The sequence below is a fragment of the Lates calcarifer genome, linkage group LG1 (assembly GCF_001640805.2).
Source record: "Lates calcarifer isolate ASB-BC8 linkage group LG1, TLL_Latcal_v3, whole genome shotgun sequence".
NCBI lineage: Eukaryota > Metazoa > Chordata > Actinopteri > Centropomidae > Lates > Lates calcarifer.
In genome coordinates, this window is record NC_066833.1 from 15,241,930 (window position 1) to 15,261,079 (window position 19,150).

General features: G+C 41.3%; 1 protein-coding gene across 2 annotated transcripts; it reads left to right on the plus strand.

Annotated features, from left to right (window-relative positions):
* The first annotated feature begins 3,337 nt into the window (after positions 1–3,337).
* LOC108880432 (amyloid-beta A4 protein) lies at positions 3,338–19,137 on the plus strand. Of its 2 annotated transcripts, XM_018671940.2 has the most exons (18): positions 3,338–3,706; positions 6,512–6,679; positions 6,807–6,936; positions 7,052–7,164; positions 7,614–7,804; positions 7,883–8,100; positions 8,290–8,457; positions 10,452–10,585; positions 10,710–10,784; positions 11,614–11,772; positions 12,000–12,128; positions 12,309–12,408; positions 14,712–14,779; positions 15,232–15,370; positions 15,644–15,697; positions 16,551–16,642; positions 16,752–16,898; positions 16,997–19,137. In XM_018671940.2, exons 1-18 carry the CDS (start codon positions 3,647–3,649, stop codon positions 17,096–17,098), a joined length of 2,247 nt encoding a protein of 748 aa, XP_018527456.1. In that variant the 5' UTR covers positions 3,338–3,646; the 3' UTR covers positions 17,099–19,137. The 2 variants fall into 2 exon arrangements, with proteins under 2 accessions (XP_018527456.1, XP_018527459.1); XM_018671943.2 differs by lacking the exon at positions 8,290–8,457.
* The last annotated feature ends 13 nt before the right edge of the window (positions 19,138–19,150 follow it).

The window sequence follows — 19,150 nt, forward strand, 5'->3', positions numbered from 1 at the left end:
GGTCTCTGGTCATCTGTTGTGATGTTTCTTAGGTGAAGAGAGCAGTTCCTCTTGTTCCCATCCTCAAACACTGTGGCTCTGTCTTTGTATCCATTTTTGAACTCTGGAGTGCCGTCATTGTGGTAGAACACCTGTATACTATCATTAAATTGCCATTCAAACCTCTTGGTCAAACTTCTGTTTGAGCAGTTGCATGGCAGAAGGACACTCTTCCCTCTGCAGCCACTGATTGTCACCTCATCATCACCTGCAGTAGAGAAGGTAACTCTGGATTAGTTCAGTTCTCCGCCCAGCTATTTTTAATACAGACATTTCTCAGCAAATACACTTACACTAAGGGAGTGTCTTGTATATCCCACTTTCATTGGCTTATGTCAAACCAGATCCAAGGTCACTTTTAACTCAGCTAGTTGTATAATATGTTTTCTGCTTTCTTACTTGTATTGTTATTTGTAATGTTCTTGTCTTATGATACCTGCCTAAGGACCAAGGATGTAAATTAACATTCTTGTTACAATCTGGCATGTTTACATCTTGTATTCTATACTGATGTTCATAACGTGCATTGTCCCTAACAAATAAAGCTAGCTCAGCTTAAAAACACAACACTGCTGCTTTAAAAAATATGAGTTGACTGAACTATACTTGAATGATTAGCTCAATAGCAGGGTCATAAGTTGTTAGAACATTGATCCAACTGAGTTAAATTCACTAAACCTGAGAAAACATGTTCAATAAACTTGAGATTTTAAGTTTCATGAAAGATGTTTTAGTAAAACTGACCAATGTTGTGATTGAATTTCAACAGATACATTCTTGGTTTGAAGAGCCAGTTCTGAATATGACATAAAGTGTTTAGAGCTCATTATGTTTTTGTTATCTCTCTGCTAGTTTATTCCATAAAGCACATTAGTGTCCAGGCTGTATGCATATTTCTCTTCTCTCTCTTCCTGTTTTCCCATCATCTTCATCTCCCTCTCCCCAAGTTATTGGCGCACCATTCCAGATGTTTCTGGAATCTGGATCTTGATCCTCAGGGTTGTTCCAGCCTCTTTTCACCAAATTAGTTATTTTGTGTGTAATCACTACACATCTTTTGCTTTTCCCATCATTTCACACTTCGTTTCACAGATACTAACCTCTAACTTTCACCCTTGCCATAACTAAAACAGCAATAAATAACACATTAAAAAGCTTTGAAAATGAGATGAGGCACATGTGATATCCTGGAAGTTCTTGCTCGTTTTAATTTGTGGTCTAATATTAGATGTTGAATGCTGTGCAGATTGGAAAACCCCTTGACGTAACTTGGCTTGAAGAGGCTGCTCTTACATCATACTGTAAGGACTGCATTGGATGTGTACCTTTATCATTTTTACAGATTCTTATCTAGAGTAACAACCATGACATGTAGTAGAGACACAGCAACCATGACTTAACATGTAGTAGAGACACAGTGAGTTTCCATTATGTTTTTTAATTAAAAAAAAAAAATTAAATGGCTCTCTGGATAGTTTGAGGGCTTCAAGTCAGGGGAACTCATGTTTGTGAATTCTGAAAATAAGTTATGTTGGGGGACTTCAATGCTCATGTGGGTGACGATGGGGAAATCTGGAGGGGCGTGTTTGGGAGGAACAGCCTCCCCGATCTGAACCTGAGTGGTGCTTTGTTATTGGACGATCCAATGCCCAGTGCCTGATATTCAGATATTAAAGTCACAAGTTAAAATATCATAAATTAGTAATCCATTCCTCCATTCTGCTAACTATTGTGCAGATCTTATCAATAGGGCCCAGTTTCAGTAACTATGACCCTGTGCCCTGTAGTTCAAACATGACTGCAGAGCCACTCTTTGTCAGACAGTGCAGACTTTTGTTTCTCTCCAAGTACATTAATGGAGAAAATAAATGAAAGGGAATGTCTATTACTTAGATCTTCAAAACACAAAACAATGAGAAAAATTTTACCTAAATATTACTAAAACAAAAATACTGGACAGACAAGCCAAGACTCTCTCTTTGTAAACACACTTTTTCACTGAAGCAAAACCTTGATGCTGTATAGAAACTCTAACAAGTATATGGTGTAATTAAAATTAAAGTGGCAAGTAAAGAATATAAATGTATTGGCATTTGTATGATTTAATAAAATGCATTCACCTATAAGTTAGTTTTTAAATAATCTATACAACAGTAATCACAAAGTATTCAAAGATTTCATCACAACATCTTTTGTAAAAAGCTGTGTCATGTTATCAAGGGATAACATGTTGTTAAAGTGAGAACTTTTATTTCCAACATGTCCAAAGATGTTGAGAGGTAAGGCCAAAAACATGCAACATAAAATTTAAAAGTACAATCTTATGAACCAAAAGGACATCAATGCAAACCAACCAGTATAGTATTGAATCCGACAAATGTTTATAAAAGTCGATTAATGTACCACTTGAATATCTTGTAATTAATCCCACTTCAACTCTTACAAGAACTGAAATAAGAGGACACATAGTTCGTGGTATGTGTTTCGATTAAAGGGCAGTGGTCATGCATTTGGATGAACTTCTCCACAGGACTAAATGTGGAAACAAACTGTTTTACGCAGCAGAAAATGCAAAAACCTACGTCAGTCAACTTTAGTCAATAACACACTTCCCCACCATTGAAACTCGAGATCTAAAGTAGGTTACACGGGCAATAGACTCAGTATATCTACTGCTCATGTCAGCAATCAAATGTTACATGTAGACTCGTGTAGATTTTATAAGAATACTTAACGTTTATTTTGTTATTCTGTATAAGGGTATACAAAGTATTTACAATATAGTCCCACTTTAATTTCAGAAAGACAGCGGCAAACTTAACATTAGCATTGAGTGACTCGGAGTGAATCATATGCAATCTTACCTTTGACAATGATGATCATGAACATCACTAACATTCCCAGAAATGTTGTCATGTTGCGGTCTGCGGGTGGATCAGGACTAATGGAAGAAATCTAAAGGAAAAAATCCGCAAAAGTTGACGATACAGCAATTTCTAACAGTATTACTCTAGTCTGCTCTATGTCTCGTTACTGTTTTGTTTAAATGTCAAGATCCGCCATATCTGGTTAAAAATCCCTGTGCCGTGAAAAATAAAGCAGTCCGTACACGTACGCCATGTGGGACAAGTGAAAGCAACAGGCTGTACAAGAGCAGAGAGTGTGTCCGGAAATAAGGGAAATTAGATGGCATTGGCCACAGAAAAATTATCCGCCTCCTACCTCTCAGGACATTAAAAACTATTTTACTTTCTGTCTGCATTATTGGAACAACATGGGTAGTGTGATATCATTATTTTCAGTACTGCTTCACTATTTTCTTAAGAATGTTCTGTGCACATCTTATTAATTGAATGGGTGGACAAGCTTTAGGTTAAATATTTGCTTACACACGCAGACGCACACAGCCAATCTCCGTCACACTCCTCCAGCCGTCACCGACGGGAGCAAAGCTGGGAGGAGGGAACAGCGGGATCGGAACACTTTAGCCTCCGCTGCGTCGACACATATAACCACCTGGGTTAACGTATTTATATGTGCATGTTCGTTTTTTTACCCACGGAAAAATCGTGAACATAACGGGGGTGCTGGATACCAGGAGGACGGCATGGGAGAGCACACGGCGTTTCTGCTGTTACTGTTGGCGACCTTGACGCTTTCATCCGAGGTGAGTACAGCGGAGAAACCTCAGCGTCGGCGAGCAGATGCCTGGCTCTGCTCGTCTGCGGCAGGCCTCTACTGAAGCCGCACCGGGCAGACCACAACAGGCCGCCACGTCAAACGGACAACGACGTTCTAAAGAAAATAACGGTTATAATGTAAACGTAACTGATGTTGTTGCGTTGGTTATATTGTCCCAGTGATAACATGAATGCTGTGCAGCCGTTACAGAATAACAATAGTGCTTGGCTTATCCGAGGCCGACACTATGTCTGATTCAGTAAATTTATGTCCCCTGACAGTCATTAAAGATTTTGTTTCATGAGTTCAACGATACGCCAGGTTAACGGCGTATACAGATTTACTGCGTAGAATTAGCAAATCAAATCCACCGGGGCCTACCGTTAGATGTCAGTGATTGACAGCTTGGCCCTTGACATGTTTTTGTTTGTTTTGCAGTGTTTGTTTTTTTAACGCAGTCCTCTTATAATGCTCAGTTATAGTAGTTAGCGGCGGTTATCTTCTATTGCTAGTGAGATAGCGAAGTTAAATCACCTAACTAGAGCAGTGAATACGGTTTAGAAAGCTAACGTTAGCTAGCTTTTTCTATAAACTGAATACGGATTGGCATGGCAACCGTTATGTGCTAACATATCAGTCAGCTAGTTCGGTTAAAACATGTTGACGGGTTCAGACAAATACTACACCAACTGTATCTGTCAAATACAAAACAAGCACTTCAGCTTTGGTGTCAATAACCAATCTGATGGCGACATAAGCGCTTAGCAATGCTAATGTGGAGTGTGTTGTTCGGTGCTGCTGCTGCGTCGACCTGGCCCAGCTGGTCCAGCAACAGCGGTGCAGCTGCAGGGTGGTGATATTGCTGAGGAAAATGGAAAAAAGATGCAGGCTTTTTAGTTTGACACAAGCAAGATGGCGCCTGCAGCTTGCCGCTGCTGCTGCTGTGCAGGACCACAGAGGAATACACAACTCAGGACCAACTAGAAATAGGATGAACAGGGCTTACATTGCAACATGCAAGTCATTAGGTGCATAGCATTGTTTATTCATAACCATACTGCATTTAGGGACGCAAGTCATTTTGAAAGAGTTTCTCTGTAGTGCAGACTCAATACTAACTCATCTTCTGTTGCCTCCCCAGCCAAATCCTCCTTTGCTGCAGTGAAAAATATCTCTACAGAACGAATTATGCAGGACACACTTTTAAATGTAGCAGTCAACAACTTTCCCGTACAAATATCACCATATGCCATAACTGTTGTTGTCCTGAGATACTGAAGCTGTATTATTTGGGTTTGACTCCATAGTGTTGAGTTTTATGTCTGCTATGCTGTCACTATATTCTTGTCATATTATAGTGAACATCTTTACTGTAATATTTGTGTACAGTGTGGGGTCATACAGAGATTTTCACAGTTTGTTTTGTAGCTTTACCCGTTTCTAGGCTGAAGGCTGAGTCACGATAGAAAGAGTCACACAGGCCCTGCAGCACCAAAACCTAGATGTGATAACCTTTGTGCTCTGTTAAGACTTGCTGCCACATACTCCCACAGTTATAAGGGCCTTTTTCAGCTTATTCTTAGATGTCAGACCAGGTCAGACTGGTTATCAAATTGTAATCCTAGACTAATAAGCACAGAAGCAATATAATGGCACCACATGGTTTGATATAGCCATCCGTTTAATGTTAACATGGGGACATTCCTCAAAGTACGTTAACTGGTGATGTGTTACATGAACAGCTTCATATGGACTGATACACAGATATAACTAGTTTAAAGCTAGTGTTATTGTTATATTTTCTGTAGTAGTCCCCGTGTTCAGCCGGGCATTGGTTCATGCACCCACTGCTTACTGCTGCAGTTTGTCTGTTTTTGTTTCACTGTTTTGGTAAAAACAAAACGAGTAAGAAGGATGTGCCAAAGCTCTCAAATAGAAATTGAAATGCACATTTAAATAAATGATGGACAGCATTATGCAATGGACGGATAAGATGAGAAAATAGTAGTTTCTGCCAAAAGGGACAATGGGCTGTTCCACCATGACTCACGGGAAGCTAATATTTTGCTTATCTTCCCAGAAAAACATTGCATCAAGTTAGAATTTGTTATTTAAAGATTGTCTGATTCCCTAGTGACTAGAATGTTACCAGCTTCCGTCTTCTCTAATGTCCTCTGGAGAAAATAGAGGGCTTAAAAGGTGAAACAAGTTGAAACTTCTTCCAATTGTTTTGCCTAACCTAAGGAAACAGTGAAGACAGTCAGCAGTGTCTGTCTGGACAATTGAAGGTCCAAGGTCGGTTCAGTTGAAAGAACAGTCGTTTGCACACCATAGTTGCTCACAACTGGATTTTAATAGCTGAGGTTCAATTAAGTTTTTCTACTCTTTGCTACAATAGGCTACATTGTCCTCTTTACGCTCTCATTCTCTTACATGGCAAATAAATAAAGCCTCATAAGACAAGCTAACAAAGGGCACGTGTAATGCTTTGCTCTCTGGCATATGGCCTTAAAGGGATGAAAGGGAATATCTTGCTTTGCTTAGGCTTAAACCAGTAGTCATTACATGTATTTATTAACAACTCAAATGCGCAGTGGTATTATGGAGTAATTTAAAAAGACCTTTGTCCTCATTATTCACTAATTCCAGTGCTGGATGAAGAGACAGATGTCTGTGCAGGATTGTATGTGAAAGAAAGCAGAATATATGGGTATTTATGGGTAAGTTATACTTAGCCAGTTTGGTACAAATAATCTTCATTCTTGTCCTCTCTCTTCCCTTGTCTGTCCAGGTGCCCGCTGATGACTCTGTGGGTTTACTAACTGAACCCCAGGTTGCCATGTTCTGTGGGAAGCTCAATATGCACATCAATGTGCAGACTGGCAAATGGGAGTCTGATCCTTCTGGCACTAAGAGCTGCATCGGCACCAAGGAGGGCATCCTGCAGTACTGCCAAGAGGTATTTAAATGGAGTGAGACAGCAGTGCAGAGACAGACAAAGAGATAGGGACAGATAGAGAGACAGCAAGTAAACAGAGCAGGAAGGATGTAGTAAGAAAAAACATAAATCTCTCACTGTTCTCCAGGTGTACCCAGAGTTGCAGATCACAAATGTTGTGGAAGCCAACCAGCCTGTCAGCATCCAGAACTGGAGCAAGAAAGGCCGCAAGCAGTTCCGCAGTCACACACACATTGTGGTGCCATACCGCTGCCTGGGTGAGCAAGTTTACTGACACATGTGTATGTTACTGGACGAGCTTGTTTGTATGAATGCATGTGTGAATGAGTATGCTAATTACTTGTAACAAACAAAAGTATATTCATGTTGCAGTTGGGGAGTTTGTGAGCGATGCCCTGCTTGTTCCTGACAAGTGTAAGTTCCTGCACCAGGAGCGTATGGACCAGTGTGAGAGCCACCTGCACTGGCACACTGTAGCCAAAGAGGTGAGAAGAAACAGCAAGAGAGCAATTTCTCTATATGAACTTCATATTGTACATCATGCTCCCAGTATAATTATATCTACTGATGGCTTTTTTGTTCTATGTCTTAATTTTTGGTTTGCACTGAATGACTCAGCACTCCTTAATTTCGTCTTCCCCCACTCGTATCTGCTGTAAACCTGTTCTGCCACTTTGTTCTGACTTGTGTTTCTTTTATTCTTGCTCCACTCTGATTATTCATTAATGTGCATTCGCCCTCAAAGACAATTCTCTGTCAGCCATTGATATTTTTTTTAACCCCTCTATTATAATAGATAATCTGTGCATCAGAGCTACAGTATGAGGACTGAAGTAACTGAACGTTGTGTGGTTTCATTTTGGATGTTGTTCATATGTGTGTTCATATGGAAGAGCTGTAGGATGTTATGATTAATATGTGTTATTAAAATTAGTCCTGCGGAGACCGCACCATGAATCTCCATGACTACGGGATGCTGTTGCCATGTGGAATCGACCGTTTCCGAGGAGTGGAGTTTGTCTGCTGTCCAGTGGAGGCAGATCAAGAGTCAGACAGCACAGAGCTAGAGGGAGAGGAGTCAGACGTCTGGTGGGGCGGAGCTGAGACCGAATACTCTGATAACAGGTATCAGCACTTGCATTGATCATTCATTACCAGAAACACACATTAATACAAATACTGAACCAGCTGCTCTCTTCGCAGCATGTCACGTCCGGCAGACACGGAGCCTGCCACCGCAGAAGGTGATGAAGATGAGGATGAACAGGCAGAAGCTTTTGAAAGGGATGAGAACGGAGATGGTGATGAAGGTGAAGATGATGACGTGACTGATGAACGGGATAGCGATGAGCGCAGTGCTAACATTGCTATGACGACCACTACCACCACTACCACCGAATCAGTTGAAGAAGTTGTTCGAGGTAAGAAATCAAGTGAACACACACCCTTTTCTTTACATGTGTTCAATCAATGGTTGTTTTTTTTCTTTAATGTGTTGTTTGCTGATCACATAACAGGTGACAGTTTTATGTTTTCCATGAAATTCACAAGCTGCATTCATTTTTTGCATCCATTTTGAATTTATGTTTGCCTATGTGCACATATCTCAGCTGTGTGCTGGGCCCGTGCTGAGTCAGGCCCGTGTCATGCCATGCTGGAGCGCTGGTACTTCGTGCCTGAGAAGGGCCGCTGTGCTCCCTTCTTGTTTGGGGGCTGTGGGGGCAACAGGAATAACTTTGAATCGGAGGAGTACTGCCTGGCTGTCTGCAGCAGCTCGTGTAAGTCCTAGGACCAGAGCCATCTAAACCTTGAAGTGTCCACACCGCAAGCCTGATTCCTGTCCTCAGGCTGCTGCAGATCGTCTCTGTGTCTCATTTGCTTTCTCTGTTCCTCCCTGTCCTGAGTGTCTGATGGCTCTTAACCACGTAGAGCGCTGTGGATTTGGTTGCTCATTCTCTAGACTTGTTTCAAGCTTTGCAGGATTCATTTCTCAGCAAGATAAAAATGTTACATTGACTGGTAAGGAATAGCAGAGTGACAAATGAGTTGAGGACCATGAAATCACACATTTCCCAGACATCACGCATTATGTTTATATATATAATTTAAGTGTCTATGTTCATGCTCCTCTCATTAAACCAAAAAAAGTGTTCTCTAATTTGCGGTAAAGATGAAGCAAAGTCATAGTCTAAAAATATATGGCTGGTGAGATTCTATATTATTTCCTGTTTCCAACAAATCTCATGAAAAGGGGCTTATCAGCTTTGTTGTCAAAATAAGTAATAAGATCAATACCACTCTTGTATCTTGTAGCCAGTTAGCTTAGTATGAAGACTGAGACCAGAGAGAAACAGCTAGCCTGACTGTTTCCATTCTTTACACTAAGCTAAGGTAACCAAACAAACTGCTAGCAGTAGCTTCATAGTAGAGAGGCATAAGAGGGGGCTCAGTCTCCTCATCTAAGTTTAGGGCATCCAAAAATGTTGAACTATTCCTTTAATTATCAAAAAATGTGTAAGTTATTATTCACTTAAGCAGCTGGATACTGTAGGTTTTTAGCAAATGTTACCCAAACAGAGGTAAACACAGCATCTTTTGGGGTCTATTGTTAGTTGTGGAGTGATACACAGTTGAGTTTCTGTAAATGTTTGTGGCAACCAGAATAGTTATGTGGGATTAACTTAAAAAAAATACAGCAATTGCATTGGTAGCGCATCAGAGAGTGGCTACACAAACATACTTGTTACTCTGATCAGTTCATTGCTGGTTTTGCTGTTTCTTTTGGATTTGTTGATAATAAGAAAAGTAAAGATTATCACCAGCTGTGTCCTTTAAAAACGTTCAAGAACAGCCATTTTACATAAATAACGTCATTAGTTCTTTGATGATGTTTGAACATTGCAATAAAAAGAAAATGAAAGGAAAAAAGGCAGATCAAAGTAGATCAAGTGAGTGTCCCTCTTGGAAAGCAGCCATGATGCTCTGTCCTTCACTCTCACATAAAGCATCACCATCATTTAATTACTCTTTTCATCATTTTCTAACGAGTAACATGAGCTGATATTTCTTGCAGCATGTGGACAAGACGGTGTAAATACTGAACCTTCAATGTCAGTGTGCATCTGCATGTATTTCTGTGCACGTGTGCTTGCATGCCGTCCACTGTAACATGCAGACGTAAGGTCTCATCTCTGCTGTTGCAGTTGTGTAGTCGTAGTCTGGCCTGGGAGTGGTGGCTCTATGACAGTGTCATCAATATTTTTTAACCATCTGAGTGTGCTGATAGCTGTGGTATGCGTGTGTGTGTGGGAGAGTGTTGTTAAAGGTTAATGGGTTGATTTGCTGTTTCCATCCAGCGTCTGCCCTGATCCTGACACGGCACTTTTCATCTTATCTCCCGGCTCCCACATTAAACAAAGATGGACAACTAAACATACTGGGAAATTTACCACCATCTGTCTCCTGATAATCTTTGTCTCTCTTAAACTCTCTTTTATGTATTAAAATAATTTTCTGTGTGAACTTAACCTATTAAATGTCATTAACATGTGTTTAAACTAATTGCAGTTATGTGTCTTGAACTGAAACTCTGTGTAATGTTGCCTCTCTGGAATGCATTGTGTGTTTCAGACTCACTGGGATCAGTGTTTTTCCTGCATTTGCTGTGGATGCATCCACTTTACTGATATTCTTATCCTGTGTGTCACTCTGTGTCACATCATACTGTTTTCTCCCCTGCCCTGCATTTGACTACTCCTCCATTCTCCCCCAGTGCCCACCATGGCCCCCAGTCCTCCAGACGCTGTGGATCGTTACCTTGAATCTCCAGGTGACGACAACGAACACGCTGACTTCCAGAAGGCCAAGGAAAGCCTAGAGGCCAAACACCGTGAAAAGATGTCCCAGGTGTGTGTGCGTGTGTGTGTGTGTGTGTGTGTCTGGGTCAGTGTTTACTTTCTGATTACAAAGCCTGAATTTGTCAGTATGAAATGGTTGCTTTTATCCCTGACATGATGCTCTTTATGTCCAGGTGATGAGGGAGTGGGAGGAGGCTGAGAGACAGGCCAAGAACCTTCCTCGCGCTGACAAGAAAGCTGTCATCCAGGTAGGACACACACCACAACTTCTGTTTTGTGTATGTACGATCCCATCATTTGTAAAAGTGGAAGGTGTTTTTAATAAATAGAATAGAATAGGCTTTATTGTCACTGTACAGTTAAGTACAACGAAATTGTGGGTGTTCCACAAAGACAAACCGTGCACTATAGAAGAAATAATATACAATAAGAAATACAAAAAGTACACAAATAATACAAAAATACAAAAATATAAAAAATACAAAAATCTACACTAATTTTACACAGTTTACATACACATAGCACACAATTGTGCAAGAAACAGACTAGGACACTTTAAGGTGCGAGGTGGATGGAGTGTCCTTGGTTCTGTGTGTGTGTGTGTGTGTGTGTGTGTGTGTGTGTGTGTGTGTGAGGTGTGGTTCTGGTGAGGTGAGGGGAGCAGGTGGGGGATGGGGGGTATGGTTAGTGTTTGTTTGCGGTCTGAATGGCCCAGGGGAAGAAGATGTTTGTGAGTCTGGTGGTGTGAGACTTGATTGACCTGAAGCACCATCCAGAGGGCAATAGGTCAAACAGGTGGTGGGCGGGGTGTTAGGGGTCTCTTGTGATGGCCCTGGTTTTCCTGAGGCAGCAGGATCTGGATATTTATAGATCAGATAAATATATGCATTTTCCCTCAGGTTCAAGATGAGTCATTGAAAATAATTTAATATTTTACAGGAAGAGATAAAAGAGATGTTTTGATATAAAACCTGGAAAATGTGTAATTTATTTCACAGTGTTGTTAGGTTATAGTTCATAGGTTACTAAGTGAAAAGTAGTGGTAATAGTGGTCATTGTTGCATCTTTGCAATGTAGCACTTCCAGGAGAAGGTGGAGGCTCTTGAGCAGGAAGCAGCAGGAGAGAGGCAGCAGCTGGTGGAAACTCACATGGCGCGGGTGGAAGCTCTGCTCAACAGCCGCCGTCGCCTTGCTCTGGAAAATTATCTCAGCGCCCTTCAGGCCAACCCTCCACGGGTATGCAATCATGCTTACCTTTATCCACATACAGGCCTTTTCAATTAAGAGAGCCATTACTAGATGTCATGGGTGTGTGCACAAAGGAATTCATTTAATGGCAGAGTTTAGACGCAGCTAAACAAAAGCTTTCTCAGTGACGCGTCATGCTGCTCTGCAAGAAATATAATTAAGTATATGAAAAATAAAGACAGCACACTAACACCATACAACACTGCCACCACCAGCCCCGTCAGGTGTTGGGTCTGCTGAAGAAGTACGTCCGTGCAGAGCAGAAGGACAGGCAGCACACACTGAAACATTACGAGCACGTCCGCACAGTCGACCCAAAGAAGGCTGCACAGATCCGACCCCAGGTACTCCACCTCACAGTCAAAACCTCAAGCTGCAGTAAAGCTTAAATAATATGAAGAGGGCAACAATTAGGTAGATCTTCACATAGAAAGTTATGTTTGGTGAATTGGAAGAGATTCGTTTTTTAACCTTTTTGCTTTCTTTTTACACTGGAACTTAATCCCCCTTCTTCTGACCTGTAGGTTTTGACCCATCTACGTGTGATAGATGAGAGGATGAATCAGTCACTGGGTCTGCTCTACAAAGTTCCCAGTGTTGCAAATGAGATTCAGAACCAAGTTGGTAAGTATTGATCTCATACTCAATTCTTAATGTATGAATGACTGCTTTTGACATGTCTGGGCAGTGATGTGACGTTAGGATTTGCACCTTTGTATCTAAATGTTCTAAATTACAGCAGTGTTGTCTAAACATGTCTACATACATCTGACACACCTAACAGCACATGTAAACCTTGCCATTTAATAAATCACATCTCAAGTCTGAAAATGAAAAGTTGTGTCACATCGACTTCGGTGCCGTCCCAAGTGGCAGCCTGCCAGAGTAGTTCTCGTTGTCTTGTGTTTTTATTTATTTATTTATTTATTTTTTACTTGTTACACTTTATTTTCTGACCTCTATAGGCCTTATATAGATTTTTTAGTACGTGCAACTGTGAGCTGTGTTCGTATGATGAGCCCCGTCCTGGCAGAGGTGCGCCAGGGCTCAATTGTTTATACAAGGGATCAGCTGATGAGCCTCCAACAAAGTGGCCTGGCTGGTGGGAGACAATCTCTGGGGACTTCAACCAAGTCACCCTGACAACATCCCTGCCCACTTTCAAACAGTTTGTGGAGTGTAAGACCAGGGAAAACAGAACACTGGACCTGTGCGCTGTTTCCCCAGTAACAAACCCCAGGTCTCTAAGGACATTAAAACAGCACTGAACAGGAAGAATGCTGCCTTCAGGAGCAGAGACAAGGCGAAGATGAAGAAGTCCCAGGCAGAACTGAGGGATAAGATTGCTGAGGGCAAGGACTGTTACAGGAGTAAGCTGGAGAGCAAGCCACAGCAAAACAACTCAAGGGAGTTGTGGAGTGGTATAAGAACCATCACTGGTCATGGAAAAAAGACTGCTGAAAGGATGTGCTACTCAACTGTGTGTGGTTTTTCAGCACATATTCAACCTGAGCCTGAGCACCATGACTGTTCCTGCCCTGTGGAAAACATCATGCCTAGTTCCTGTGCCCAAGAAAAAACTGACTGAAATGACTACAGACCAGTGGCATTGACTTCACATGTCATGAAATCCCTGGAGAGGCTGGTCCTGAAGCACCTCCGCCCAGCTGTCAAGCCATCAGTGGACCTCCTGCAGTTTGCTTACAAGCCCCATATTGGAGTAGAAGATGCCATAATTTTTCTGTTATACAGAGCTTACACTCACCTGGAAGGGGCAGGCAGCACTGTGAGAGTCATGCTTTTTGACTTCTCCAGTGCATTTAACACCATTTGACCTGCCCTGCTCAGTAGTAAGCTGCTAGACATGCAGGTCAATGCTCCACTAGTGGCCTGGATCACCAACTACCTCACACATTGGCCACAATGTGTGACAACATGTCAGATGTCATCAAGAGCAGCACAGGGACACCCCAGGGAACGGTCCTATTTCCCTTCCTGTTCACTCTCTATACCCTGGACTTCAGATACTGCTAACAGTCCTGCCACCTGCAGAAGTTCTCAGATGACTCTGCTCTTGTTTGCTGTATCAGCAGGAGACAGGAGACTGAGTATAGGAGTGTAGTGGATGGTTTTGTGGAGTGATGCAGACTAAACCAGCTTCAACTCAATGTTACAAAAACTAAGGAGTTGGTGGACTTAGGACCTGGGCGTCCACATAGACAATAAACTGGACTGGACTAAAAACATGGAAGCTGTTTACAAGAAAAGTCAGAGTCGCCTATTTTTTTCTCAGGAGACTTGGATCTTTTGTTGTCTGCTGAACCATGCTGCAGATGTTTTATCAGTCAATGGTGGCCAGCGTCATCTTCTACGCTGTGCTGGGGCAGCAGGGTGAAGGCCGCTAGTGCCAATAAACTTGACAAGCTCATCAGGAAAGCGGGTTCTGTCCTGGGAGTGGAACCAGAGTCACTGGCGGAGGTGGCAGAGAGGAGGATGCTGAGGAAACTCCTCAGTATTATTGACAATGCCTCTCACCCCCTGCATGCCACATTGGAGTCACACAATAAAGATGTTTTAATCTACTGCAGATGTCCCAAATCAATCTCAATCTGCTCAAGAAAGGGAGTGTAATTAAACCATGTTAAATGTGCTGTGGGAGTATACAAAATGCATTAATTAAGAAACCCTGCAACCCCCTGTAGTGCTGAGTGAGAATGAAAACCAGTTTTACAGCATGTCTGAAGTCCAGTGATGAATGGCGTACTGATAACGCAGCATCTTTAATCAGGACATCAGGACGCTGTATGAACTTCATTTGCTGTGCATTTTTAAAATCTTTCTCACTCCCAACTATTAGTCCTCCCATCTATCATTACGATGTCTCTCTCCCTCACTCACTGTTTTCTCTTTCTTCTCTTTCTTCCTAGCACTTATAGTGCAGAGAGTTCAGTCGGAGCTGTCTCAGCAAGTCTCTTCCCTGCAGAGCGACGGGCGGGTGAGTTGAGCTGCACCCACTCACATATGCATGGAGTCCGTCCTGTACAAACTGGACTCTCTCACTTATATATAAATAGAATCATCTCTCCTCCACAGAATGATACGAGACAAAGTCGACACAGCCATGTGCAGAGAAGCTTAGATACAGACACAGAGCACAGTAGGAAATACCAAGAACGCAGAGACAAAATGAATTTTTTAGTTTGTGTGAATATAAACTGGTAAGTGGCAACTGGAATCGAGCACAGTGAATGAATAGAGGCAGAGAAATCAAACAATCGTCAGGCAAAACATGATCTCTCCGGAGGATTCTGTATCTGAAGGGCAAAAAAAGATTAAAACTCTGAGATGATTAATTTTCTGCAAGTTGACTCCACAGTTTCTAGCAGATAATCATCAGGATTGGATTACCTCCCTGACATCCAGATTAAAGCTCCTCTGTATTTGCAGGTGGATGGCAGGGTGAGTTACGGTAACGATGCTCTGATGCCTGATCAGGCCTACAGCTCTGCTCCTATGGACCCTGGCCTGGACGGACTCGGCTTCATCCACCCTGAGAGCTTTAACCAACCCAACACAGAGAACCACGGTAACACACAGACACACCATTGATCAGAATACAGAGACTTATTGTCATGTTATAAAATGAGATATTCACCATATCACTGACTCTGAGTATAAACACAGTGGAAAATTGGCATCAGCACTAAAATACTTGATAAGTCTTAATAAAGTTTAGAGTTGTAATGAGATGTCATTTGAGAAATTTGGATTGAGAATAGACAGATAATGATGGATAATTTGACACTGCAAGTTGATACGGAATCCTCCTTTTTTAATTACTTTTTTATTTTTGTTGCAGTTGAGCCTGTTGATGCTCGTCCAATTCCAGATAGAGGACTGCCCACAAGACCTGGTGAGTGTGTATGGCAGTATGTCTGCAAGCACACATGCGACTATGTGATTTATCAGCAAGACCTTTGATTGAGTCATCTGATCTTTTAAAAAAGTGGGAACAAGTTTACCAAATTTGTTAAGGTTATGTTACATACAGTTTTCTGAAGTCATTACCTTCCTTTCTAACACATTTGTAAAGGCACATTTTGGCTGCTAACACTCTTCTGTTCTTGGTGCTTTGCTATACATCTTACATTACTGCCACCAACACATGGAATAGCATTCACACGCTCATGCAAAACAAAACAGGGACCCATTTAATGCTTATAATAATACATTTTACTTATAAAGCTGCTTTCAAATATAAAATGTAAAATTTCGATGAAGTACCTCAGAACAATAAAATGTGAAGTATCTGATTTATTTTCATTTATTTGGACAAAGGTTTAGGACATCTGGAGCTTGATTTTACTTGATGTAAATTGGACATAGACTATATAGAGTACTTATTGGAGAACTTATTGAAAATTTAATGGATTTTTCCCACCACAAACAAATGTATGTATGAATGTAACATAAGTATAGCTTGTTTACTGTGTGATCTTGAATAATAAGTAAATACTGTATAAATATAAATATCAAGGTAAGTATGTGCTATGTGCAGTATTTATTTTGCCATATCACTCACCTGTAGGTTTGAGATCACTTTCTGCCATTGTTTGCATAATTGTGTGTGAGAATTTGTTTAATTGCACATAATATAAATACAAATACAGCCTTGTATGTAAGACAAAATCTTATTTCACCACTAAATGTCTCTTTGCACGTTTGTTTTTATAACACATTTTTTCTACGTGCTCCTCTCCTTTCAGTGTCTGCCCTGAAGCCAGAGGAGATGCCAGAAGTGCGGATGGAGACTGAAGAGAGGCAAAATGCTGGTTATGAAGTTTACCATCAAAAACTGGTATGAAATCCATTTGATTCCAGCACAGCACACTTCATCAGTTATTCGCTCTGGTCCAGCAGTGGTCTGTGATTTGTGCACAGAAACAGCTTTTGTTTTTCAATGGCAGGTATTTTTCGCTGAAGATGTGGGGTCCAATAAAGGTGCCATTATTGGACTTATGGTTGGAGGGGTTGTCATAGCAACTGTTATTGTCATCACCTTAGTGATGCTGAGGAAGAAACAGTATACTTCTATTCATCATGGTGTAATCGAGGTAAAGAAAAGGAACAAATGAATGCGTGTTGGATAGTTTCTCATTTGTCTACATGAATTTTCTTTTACTGAGCTTTTTGTTTTTTATTACATTGGCAGGTGGATGCAGCAGTGACACCAGAGGAGCGTCACCTGGCCAAGATGCAGCAGAACGGTTACGAGAACCCCACCTACAAATTCTTCGAGCAGATGCAGAACTAAAGAACTGCTCGTCACCATTTTCTTCAGGCGTATCCTACCCACACTCATACAACTTGTAGGGTCTGTTCCACTCGGGTCCCTTGCCTTCAGCCCCTACACCTTCAGTCACTCACCTTGTTGAGGGGGGAGGGAAGGTGTGAGGATTACTGCCAAGGCTGATTTTTATCTTATTTGAAAGATAGGGAAAAGATCAAAGAAATCTTTGTGCCAGTTTATGTCTCAGTGAGGGGTTTAGGCCAAAGGAAACTGACATGGAACAAAGCCTTCTTAATCCCCGAGCTTACATTTACCTGCATTTGTTCAAACAAGGGTACCCTGTTTCAACTGCACCATTCAGCCAATCAGAACAACAACTTCATAGTGTTTGTACTGAACAGCCACCACCCCTGTTGACTATTTATATGAAATCACAGTACTGTGCTCACAGCTGAGACCAGAAACATGTAAAACCCCGGCAGTTTAATTACCAGTCGCTCCTTCATCGCTCCAGCTGTTTGTTCCTCAAACTGTCCCACAAATCCCTGCTCCCCTGCTCTCAGATGACAGCTGTGCTGTGTTGGATGACGTAACGGCTCTTAGAGCTGGCAATGGGAGGAGGGGCTCTCAGAGCGCCTCTCCGCACGACTAAAGCCCAAGTGTTTCAGGTTTGTTTTTCAAAAAAGGAAGAAAAAAATGCAGAAAAATATACATAATCAAAATATGTAAAAGTTGAAAAACATTTGTTTTGTTTTCTGATTTTTTTATGTGTAATATATTAAGACAGAGATTAGCTGTACGTATATGTAGTGCATGGCAATATTGATGACAGATACAGTTATGTTGAGGTCCTCAGGAGCGGTCCTCATACTAGATATTTTAGCGGGATTGTACATTTGTAGTGTCTTCTTTGTGATCTTGTGATATGAAGAAGAAAAAGAGTATTCAGAATCTGGTCTGCTTTGTTGTCACACAGACTTGCTTTAACTGAATCTTGGCTCTTTATGCTCATCTCCATGCTTCACTGTTGTGTTAGCTGCATGGGCAAAATGCTCTATACTGTATGTAATATATGAAGTGTAATAGTATCCGAAAGGAAGAAGATCGTGTTACTGTTTGCGTTCTATGCACTCTGTCATTTTGGAAAAAGTGTTGATTATTATCACCAAATATTATTGCTGTTAAGTCCCTGATGCCAATTCACACTGTCACTGCACATTGGGTTTTTATTAAGAATGAAGATCAAGGTTAAAATGCAGGATGGAGGTTTTTCTGAAAGCGTATCATTCCAGACTCATCATTCCATCGTCTCTCTTGATTGTATATATTTGGAAGAAGGAGATCCAGAGGCCCAGTTTCATTGTCAAGCTCTGCCTCTCTTGACCGTTCCCTTGTTTGTTTTCATCAGTCTTTCTTTTCTCATGCTTCTCTTCTATTTCTGACTGTCAGCAATATTGTACAGCACTTTGGAGTCAACATGCAAGTATTTGATTGGTGGGAGTATGAAGGTCAGAGCAACTCTCTAGACGGTCCCATTTCTTCTCCATTCCTTCACTGAGTCACACATGCACATTTTTCTACATTTTCTATGTATACATGTACAGTGCTTCTGTATATCCTGTGGTGGATATTTCTCAATCTGCACATCTGTCATCCAGTCTCTTAATGGCCCATTAAGGGTGGGAGGATGAGCACATGTTGCATCAGCACAAAGACACATTTCCCTTATTCCCTTAATTAAGTTATTCACACCACCTCCAGTCAACATGAATGTGACATGCATATTGTGCATTTATACCACAGAAATACAACACATATCACCTCTGCGCATTATGTCCACACGTACAGAAACACTAACTGAAGCTCTTAATCAGGTGAATGTTTAAAATTTGTATTGATGCTCACTCTGGGTGTCTTTGAAGGCTAGTGACAAAAAGATGCTTTTTTTCTCTCATTGAGTCAGTGACCTTCCTCTGTGTGTAGTTAAATGAACCATTTGCTTAGAGTAAGAAAAAGCTTTCTACACTCACTATACCATGAATAAAATTTTGAATGTACATATACTTTTCTGGCTGG